Consider the following 10,323-nt stretch of genomic DNA (forward strand, 5'->3'; position numbering starts at 1 on the left):
CAATTCACTCACAAGGTAAAAGCTAATTGATATTAAAAGGTTGGAAAATTTAATGGACGCACGAACACGCGTGTGCTAATGTATCAATGTTAAGCACTCACTTCGTTGAGCTTATCAGACTTGAATATAACTGCAGAACATCCAATGGAATACCAAGTAAGAGAACAGTTCAGATATACTGATATGATGGTATGAAGAAATTTCTATTTGCATGTTTAACTAACGGATGACGTTAAATGACGACGCGCGCGCGAGTACGCGCACTTGTTTGCTTGTTTGCGCCTCGTCACATTGATTGATAAACATACATACGCGCGCGCACGCACACGCTGTTAATATAAAGATATAAAGTGGAGAGGAGGAGAAGGAGAGGAAGAGAAAATGAGAGACAGATAGAGAGAGAGAGGAAAAGAAAGAAAGAGAAAGAGTGTGAGTGAGAAAAAAAAGACGACGAAACAATTTCTGTCGACAAATACGGTGCTTTTGGTACGTGCTTGGCGAATAAAAAAGCAGTCAATGTGCTTACCCTGGTGCTTTTGTGTATTGACCGTTTGACTGTTGATCATCGGATGCAATAATATGGCAGTTGTTGTCTAGGTTTTTATTTTGTCGATACACCTTGTTGTATATCAAAAATAGAACAGAAAAAAAAGAGAAGTAATACGATTACACTTAATCAGATTCACTAGATTTTGCTGTTTTATTTTGTTTCGCTTTTGTTAACGGGTACGCAAAAAACAAACAAAGATACAATTTCGAATGAATCGTGTTCAACAAATTCATTCATTTCTCTTCATGTCAAATGACAAAAAACTATGGCTACTGGTTATTTGTTAATATTATGCGTTTTTTTCTTCATATATTCATTTTGTTTTTGCTGCTTGCCTCTTCTATTCTCTCTTTTCGTTCTCTATTCGCTATGCTTTTTTTCTGCTGACAAAATTTCAAATTTAACCGAATAACAAAAAAAAAATGTATATGATTATCATCTCGGTCGCTAGAGTGTTTGTGCGTTGTGTTCATTTTTTGCTGCATTCGTTTCAAAACCGTTTGATTTGTTTTTTTTTTTCATTCGTTTTGCGACGCTTGCAGAATTTTTAAATATGATGAATATAATAAAAATAGCTGCAATTTTTCAATTGTTGCATACATAAAATTAAATTTGATTTGTTTGCCGTTTTTTATTTTATTTCTTCTTATTCTTTTCTCCATTTTTTTGTTTGTTTTCTTGCTTTACGTTTAAATCCAATGGTTGTAGTTTTAATGGTGATGGCTACTGCCGTTGCAACAGCGGCTTTACCGTAGGCGTTTTCTTGTTGTTGATGTTGTATTTCATTCTGTCTGCTCTTGGTCCAAATGGAATGTTTTGCATTTTTAATAGTAATTCGGTGTTAGGTGTTTTGTGTGTGTTTTTGGGTGATTTCTCAGAGTTTTTGTACGATTTCGTATTTCTTCCGTAGGTCAACGGTGTCATTTTTCGGATCGTATTTCTTTTTGGCAGCTAATTTTGCACGCAATTCGGCTGCAGTCATTTTCAAATTAAGTCCTTCGCTGTTGGCACCTTTTGTAGCTGCACAAAAATGGAAAAATGTTGAAGCACGAACGAACAATCAATTAAAATGAGTGTGCATGACAGTGAATTGATATGAAAAATTGGATTTGAGATCGAACAAAACAACACATTGCGGAGTTAGTCATTGATCAATAGAGTTTAGAATGGAACATATAACTCGATCGTTCGATAGCAAAAAAAAAAAAAAAACAAATCACAAAAGCAATATGTAAATAAACAACGAACAAAAAAAAAGGCTGACAAGATCTAGATTGTGTGATCTTGACTTTGAGATATCAATCAAGTTCGCATACCTGTGGTTGTTGTTGTTGTCACCGATGATGTGTTCAATGTGGGATTATGTGCATGCGAATCGTTTGATTTGTTGGAATTGGGTGACTGGCCATTTCTGCCGTTTGTTGTTGCTGTGGCGGCGACGATGGTGGTGGTGGCGGCAACATCATTGCTCACCGAATCATTTGTGTCATTTCCATTGCTATGTTCATTGGCCGCCAGTGTGATTGTGCTTGTTACACTATTGGTGGTGCTGCCATCGATCACTTGATTATTATTTGAAACGGACACAATCGATGGATCGACGACCAGCAATTGCACTTCATCTGCTATCGCTTTAATACGTGCTACGACTTGCTTGTGTGTTTCATTGCCAATGTTAACGCCGTTCACCTCAATAATGCGATCACCCTGTTTCAATCCGGCCGTTTCAGCTGGTGAATTATCATCCACTTTGCCGATATATTGGCCGGGTTTGCCTTTTTCTGCATGCAAATTGAAACCGTAACCATCGAAATCGGCACGCTTCACCATATGACATAAACGTGTTAACTTGTTTTCGCTCATATTGTCTGCGATCGCGAGAGTGTGTTTGGGAGGAAGGGAGAGGAATTTGTCTCGATCACTTAAAAAATCGACACACAAGCGCAATAGCACACGCTTACACACGAGACGGCTAAGGACAAGGGGAGAGAAAACAAAACAATAACAACAGAAAAAAAAAACCTAAAGAAAGAAGGAGAAAAAACTACGCGACACGAAACAATTGCTGAAAACTAGTTTCCAAGGCGAAGGCGAGATGTGTATAAATATATGTAAAATTACCGTATTCGACAATTAGAATTACGAGATAATAAATCGTTTTTCACTTTCGTTCTTGCTCTCTATCTCTATATCCGTCCGGGTGCTTTGCCGTGTATGTGTTTTTCTTTTTCTTTCGAACTTGAGTGGTGTTACGCAGTGAATGGCTTGATGTCACGTTTCGTTTTCGTTTATTTAACTTTCGTTTAAAACTAAGCGCTCTCTGGCTGGTTTAGGCTGGTTGTTGTTCTGCGTGCGATTCACACACCGCAACTTTACATGCGATCCAAAACGGCACTCTCCGGGAGTTTATAGATTTTGGTTTGCTCTGTTTTTATTTTGTTTTCTCGTCGATTTTGGTTACCTTCAATTCAAACGCACTACCAAGCTGTATATTGGTATCCGCTTAGCGCTAATTCAACCGTACCAGTTAGTGTTTATCTGGAGAATAGAGCAAAAACAGAAAAAAATTGGTAAATAATAAGAAGAAAAAAAATGGTTTATGTAAAATTATCGAATCAAATGTAAAATCGGTTTGTAAATCGCTTTTATCCGCGATCGATCAATCGGAAATAAAATCAACAAAAGCCTCCCCCCCACACCGTAAGCGGATGAACTGATCAGAAATAAAAACAACAGCAACAACAACCACGATATCCGAAACTCATACACATTCGTGAATAATGGCGCACAGACACTGAAATACCGCGATAACAAGCTAGCGAACGAGTGAAATACACAACGGGCGAAGCAAGCCAACGGTCATACACGTCAAATCACATACAAGATCAAAACAGGTGTGAATCTGCCCGCTCGCGATTATTATTTGTGTGAGCGAACGATCGCGCTCGTGCGCCTTGCCGACTTGCATCCATTTTTTTTTATTCATTTCGATTTTTTTCTTTATTCAATATTCAAATTATACACAGAGAACCGAACCGTAATGCAAATTCGAAATTGAATGAAATCATGGCCGGTGTACGGGTTTTTTTTCTCTTCTTTCTTCGCTGTTTGTTTGCTCGAAACTGGTGTGACTATTCGGGAGAGATATGTAAGTATATATATTTTCAGCGATAATCTTTCGCTCTCACTCACGCCACCACTTCGAATCTCACTGAGACACACTGAACACAGCGACTTGAACAATGCTAATAATCGCGCTGGAACGCAAATGCTGAGAGGCGAAATATATTTTTATCTATCGTCTTTTGATTACGATTTTTTTTTCCGTGAATTTACTGCTTTTTTCGTTGGCTTTCGCTCTTTCTCATTCTGTATCGCGGGCGGCACACACTTTTTTCTCTCTTATTTTCTCTCAAGTATTTGCAGTCCACACTTGTAGCTTTTTTTTTGTTTCTAGCGCTTATTTTGTAATCAAATGATAAATAAACGGAATACGGATTCCACACACGATTATAATTTATACTTGGGTATATTAGATTTACAGCCACATACGACCATGTTGCACACAGCCCCAGAGTCGCTTTTTTTTAATATAGATTTCATTTTCGTCGAAAGAAGCGAGAGAGCAAAAAAAAAAAACAAAACAAAATTAAACGTTGTTGCTGGGTTTCTCGAGGTTAACGCTAGATGTGTGTCTATGACACATACACGAGAGAGTATGTGTGATTGTAATCATCATTGTAATTTTATTATTGAAATGATTATTTCATATCAACGAAAGAAATAATAAAACAAACAACAGCGAAAAAAAAAAAACAATAACGATTTGAGAGAGTCTAAAGAGACGTGATGGTAAAACCTCTTGTAAGCGCTTAGAAAAAGGTGTTTAGTTTGAATTTGTGTGTTTTTTGTTGTTGTTACTTTTGGATTTTCGTACGAATAACGAAAACAGAAAATTGCACAGCATTCTCAACACTTCATTTGCCGACAAAATGAAAATGAAATTTGAGTGAACCGACAAGAGGAGGTAAAAAAATACCACTGCTGCTGCGGTGGCGCGCATTGAGACACACTGAAACAAAAAGGCCACACGATAGTGAAGCGTGATTGAGTTTCTCATATTTGTTGGCTTTACACATGTGTAATCTCATTTTATATAATTTTTTTTTTCGTGCTTAAGTGAATGTTATTGTTTCAGTTGTTGCGGCTCCAGTGTTGAGCCGCCATTGCGGTTAGCAATGTGTGTTTTTCCCATTGTCGACCGACCCAACACACACACACACACACACACTCACACATGCTAATTTTCGCTGAAAACATGCAATTCAATTTGACACATTTATTTTCCAGATTACCTTTTATTCACAATGGATTTTCAATTCACAACACAGACACACAAATTCTTGGAGAATTTAGAATGAAAGCACACGTACGATCGAATGGAAAAGTTCTTGTTTTTTAATATCCAATTGTTATCGTGGTCCCGTTTCATAAAATTGTCCAACAAAAATACCCAAATAATATACAACAAGCCACTAAAATGTTACGGCTTTGTATGAAAAACGACGACACATTTTTATCATTTGCAAAATCAAGCCATCAATCAGTGTAGAACGCGTAACGTAGCGTAGGATTGCAGGTAAGGAAAATACGCGTTCATTCTAAACACGATCAACAGATCGACTGAATGGAATCTGATGACAAAGTGCACATACGACGAATCGTATGAGAGAAGCGATGACGAATCCAGCAATCCGCAAGCAATCAAATATACATGAATTGTGTGTGATTACTGCAAGCATTGAATCACGGCATACCGATGTTGTTTTTGCTTTTTTTCTCGTTTTTTCGGCTATATGAACCATCAAACTGGTTTTTTTTTGTTTCTCTGTTTTTCCATCGCAATCGAACATAAATATTAATCCAATGATGGAATTTGTATTTTTGACGTCGTTCTCTTCTTTCGGCTCATACCGATACACACGTGAGACTGTCCAATTACAGGAACCACAAAACAATCGAATTCGATTTTTGGCATTTCCAACAAAACCATTCATCATCGAATTATTTATTGTCCGTGAACCATTTTTTTTTCGGTCGGTCGGTCAGTCTTTTCCGATTGGAGTTGGCTTGTGTGTATGTGTAGTGGTGCACTATTTTACGCTACTCATTATCTATGTTCGTAATTGAAATCACCAATTTTTTTTTTCGCTCAATTTGTAAATAAAAGCGATTTTCATACATTTTTCGGTTGAGTTGTCGTTTTGTGTGCGTATGCATATGGAGCGCTCTATTCACTACCATTTCTACATCTAATTTATGTTCTTGAATGAACAATTTTGAGGCAAATGTGCCGAAAGAACAAATGTGCGCTTTTTTTCGTTTGATTATTTCACCATTTTTCAGCACTTTGTACACACCAAACCAAATGCAACTACAATTAAAATAATTTCCAAATTAAATGAAACGAACTACGAGAGCCTTCGAAACATACACACACACACACACACACACACACACACACACACACACACACACATACAACACAATTGAATGCAAACAACACACTGCAAATTGGCTTACTACTCTTATTTCGTTCGATTTTTTTGTCTTTTTGGAAACAAAAAATGACAAAGACACACTAAATGGCAGCCAGATTTTTTTTTGTGTGAAAAAAATCAAACAAATAAACCAAAAATGGGCACAACAGGCATGAGTAACAAATTGAAAAGAAATAAACAATATACAACAACAACGAAACCATTAATTTGAATTCAATAACGAAATGCCAGAGCACAGGAGAAAAAACATACACACACAGACACACATAATTCCAACGGCAGAATCACACAATCAATCCGAGTACACAAGTCGAATGAGGGAAATGAACGAAAATAAAAATAAAAATCGTGAAAAACCATTCAGAATGACAAAACACACACTGTACAGCCGAGCAAAAATTAAATAAATTTTAAATCGAGTTGAAAAAAAAAATCAAGTCGAAACAATAGAATAAAATATTCAGATAATATTTGTGCAACAACGATACGTACGATATTTTCGAATGAAATGAAAATACACGCCGTGAACACACGATATACAAATAAATTTGTGTGTTTTTTTTACGTTTTTTTTTTTCAAATTCGTCGTCTCTTCTCTGTTCAACAGGTTTTTCGGTCTGTCTAAGCTCAATATGTACAACACCGTTTAACGATCAAAACCATACAGCCTCAACTGGAAATTATACAATCTGCTGGTACCCGCGCCGCAATCGACTCGTTTGTGTCGAGCATCGTGTGGCGTAAACACACGGGGCTCTCCAAAACTTACACGCATACACAAACAACACCAGCAGAAAAAAAAAACACCGATATATTCACCGACCCAACGAAATCGAAAATTAGCCCATGCTCATGGAACAACGCTGGCGAGTTGAGAGAGCGCAAGCACTTTTATACATTTTATACATACAACACATAATCAGAGGAGAGGCTCGAAAAGTCTCTCGCTCTGTCTTTCTGCACTCCAACTCCAAGAGCAATACATTTTAATTTTATTGTGTGCTTTTTTGCTGTTGCTGTTGTTGTGTTTCATTTCTTTTTATTTTCGTGTCTTGATTTTGGTGTTCACACGCTGACGCGTATGATTGTCTCCCTACTTTGCCTACCAATACAGACGGACGCGCACGATCGGTCACAAATACACGCCACTCGCTTCGTTTACTCACTCACTCTCTCTTTCTTTCTCTTTCTCTTTCTCTCTCTCTCGCTCTCTTTCGGTTCAGTCTCTGAAAATCGTGACTCTCAACAACAGAACAATACACGCTTTCAATGCGGAGCGCAAAAATAACAAGTAACACACAGAACGAACGAACGAACAAACGAAAGATAGGAGAGAAAAAAAAAGTGTAGCGGCAGTTAAGACAATGCCTAATGATGCTGACCGAACGCAAAGGATATCGTGCATTTGCACTGTGTGTATTGTTGGAAGGTAGAACAAAAAAATAACAACAACAAATGCTGCTGTGATATGATTCGTTTGTTTGTTAAGCAAGGCCTTGCATGGCAACTCCTCACCTTAATCAACAAGCCGAAACTCACTCAACCACAATCGAAACGAGATCAAATAATAAATAACAAAGAAAAGTCAATGCATTTTTTTTGCCAATGTATTCGTTGGCCAATAAATTTGTATCGGAAATTTATGACACGCTTGCAAACCTACATATACATGCATATTCACACACAGACACCAGAAGAAAGAGAAAAATTTGCATTTTTGCTATTGGCTCATATATGTATAAAAAAAATTCACCAAACATTACACACTCCAATAATCCAATGATATGGACCGAATGTAATACAAAAATCGGTTATCATTTTCTTTAATGGCTTTTCGAACGATGCAAACGACACATTTTCGTGTGTGTCGGACTTGTTCGAAAAGTGATTTCAACATTGAAATGGCATTGGAAAGTCAAGATAAATTGCGATAAGTGTCTCGTTCCTTTTTCGACAAAATCACAACACATGCCGCACGGAATTTAAATGACATTTTCGCAATCGTGAGACACAACCATTTCGATTTCCAATCAATGTGTAAAAATAGACAATAATCACAAATCAAAAGAATAATTTCGTCGACACTATCGGCGCGGATATCAATGGACGCATATTCTCCATGCTTTTCGTTCATTTCAAAGGGACTTTTATTCCGGTTTTCGGTTCTGTCGTCGATTGAGAGAGATAAAGACAGAGAGAAGCCATATATACAAACACAAATGAATGTCTTGATATGAAATTTCGAATATGTTGTTGCCCGATCGATGGGCTCAAATTACATTCACATGCACAATGTATTGCGGTGTGTCAGACAATGATGACGCCGAAGACAACCAAGAGACGACGATACATTTCTTGGGAAAATAATTCTTATGCTCTTCTTATTTTTCCACTTGACCGGCTACACCCAATAATCGCATCGGTACAGAACATCATCTCAACGCGCAACGGGGCAGCAGCATCGACATTGAGCATCAATTCGGTGTATACTACGGTTCAATGGATTTTCTTATAAGAAACCGATCGAATAAGAACGAACGAGCTAGAGAAATACACACGCAACGAGAATGGAGTGTGGTTAAGATAAAAGCATGCACAAAACCAGTCTTCATCTTCTTCTTCTTTTTCAATTATCATCTCTCTTCCATTCGACGACCAATTCTATTCATTCGGGAGAGTAGCCGGAGAATCCATAACAATGGAATCGCCAAATAGCATCATCTCGCTCTCTCTATCTCTCTCCGCCCGGTTTCAAAGAACAAACCGATCATAAAGAATCAATATGCCGCTCAGTTTTTTTCTCTCTTCGAATTACGAGGCAAAAGAACGTTTCGAGAGAGAAAAAGATCGGAGATGCTAAAAAAATTACTTTGGTTTTGGATCAAAATACGTTGGATTCACCTATTTTGCTTTAAAAAAAATCCCAAAAAAATGCATTTATTCGTTGGCGGTCAATCAAACCGTAATTATAATTGGCATTTAATTCAATTGTCTCGCTTGAATTTCCGTTATTTAATTTCAGACTTTTGCACACTGCAGACTCGATTGCATTCCATTCTTATCGTATGACTTAATCTAATGGAGCGATAGAAACGATAGAAACGGCAAATCAAAATGTCTTTCGATTGTATAATCAGATAAGTGATGAGTGCGATAATTGTTGCACTGTGAGTTTCGGTCAAAACCGAACCAATTCGCCTGCCTTATCTGTGCGGTATTTAGTATTCTCGGTACTTATCGTTGATTACTGCAGTAATAATACATGTATTTCTATTGTATCGTTAATTTCATCGTTGTTGTTATTGTTTTCAGTTTGTTGAATGGTTTTAGCCGAGCATTTGTCGACGATGACGTGAGCGTGTGATAATGCTACTTTTGCTGTCTGTGACGACGACGACGATGAAGCAGACATTTGATCTTTCATCTCCCGAGCTCACCGTTCATGTTCACCAACACAATCATGGATGATGTGATTCAAGTGGCATTTGAATTGAGTACAGGTGTATCCATGTGATTTGTTTGCGTTTTGATTAGCATTTTAATTATTTAAATACCAAGTGAATTCGGTGTTTGCTTCTTCTTCTCCTATTTTTAACTGATGATCGAATTGCAATAAATGCTGTTCGGTATCAGTTTAATCTCGAAAATAAACGAAAATTTCATGATTTTCTGGATTTGGTAATAGTGTTTTGAATAAAAATTTAATTTTGATGCAACACAAAAAACAAAATTTCTCTCTTCAATGATCGCTGTTTAAAATGCCACTTCGAATTCGATTGGGCTGGGAAAAGTTGTGTTTTACTTATCGGAGCATTTCGATATCGGCAATTCACAAAACAAACTTCGCTCTGTTTAAAAGACATAGGAAGGGAACCCGATTTTTATCGATGTTATTTATTCAAGCGCATAGTTTTCGTTTTAGGCGTTCTCGAGTGACAATCACTCAACTTGCGTCCAAAAATCAAACCATTTCTCTTCTCATTTTGTATTACTTTTAACCTGTTTTCTGTTTGTCACATTGCCATATCATCAATATCGAGCGCAGCCGAATGTGCTGTTACGGTAACAGTCATTTTTGAAACTGGATATGCGGCGATAATGATGATGAAACCTCATTTGAATAATAAAATGCAGATCGAAAAACAAAATGTACAAAATGAATGACGGCAAATTCCTCACAAATGAATGAAAAAAAAAATTTATCATTCGGTT

At 37.2% G+C, this 10,323-nt stretch overlaps 1 protein-coding gene and 1 long non-coding RNA gene across 13 annotated transcripts; one reads left to right on the forward strand and one right to left on the reverse strand.

Annotated features, from left to right (window-relative positions):
* Positions 1-661: 661 nt before the first annotated feature.
* Positions 662-7,078, reverse strand: LOC129576744 (Na(+)/H(+) exchange regulatory cofactor NHE-RF2). Of its 12 annotated transcripts, none has more exons than XM_055462298.1 (4): positions 6,604-7,078; positions 2,672-3,088; positions 1,867-2,522; positions 662-1,570 (listed from the first exon to the last, which is right to left on the reverse strand). In XM_055462298.1, the coding sequence occupies exons 3-4, from the start codon at positions 2,411-2,413 to the stop codon at positions 1,425-1,427; spliced, it is 693 nt and encodes a 230-aa protein (XP_055318273.1). In that variant the 5' UTR covers positions 2,414-2,522; positions 2,672-3,088; positions 6,604-7,078; the 3' UTR covers positions 662-1,424. The 12 variants fall into 12 exon arrangements, with proteins under 12 accessions (XP_055318273.1, XP_055318275.1, XP_055318282.1 ...); XM_055462300.1 differs by having other exon boundaries at positions 6,677-6,823; XM_055462307.1 differs by having other exon boundaries at positions 4,906-6,776.
* A 121-nt stretch (positions 7,079-7,199) lies between these two features.
* Positions 7,200-9,841, forward strand: LOC129576747 (uncharacterized). Its single transcript, XR_008688923.1, has 3 exons — positions 7,200-9,073; positions 9,134-9,341; positions 9,424-9,841. It is a non-coding gene; the product is annotated as an uncharacterized LOC129576747 (long non-coding RNA).
* Positions 9,842-10,323: the final 482 nt, after the last annotated feature.

This window comes from Sitodiplosis mosellana, unplaced genomic scaffold (genome assembly GCF_009176505.1).
Source record: "Sitodiplosis mosellana isolate CC-2019 unplaced genomic scaffold, AAFC_SMos_1.0 Smas_scaffold_6191, whole genome shotgun sequence".
Lineage (NCBI taxonomy): Eukaryota > Metazoa > Arthropoda > Insecta > Diptera > Cecidomyiidae > Sitodiplosis > Sitodiplosis mosellana.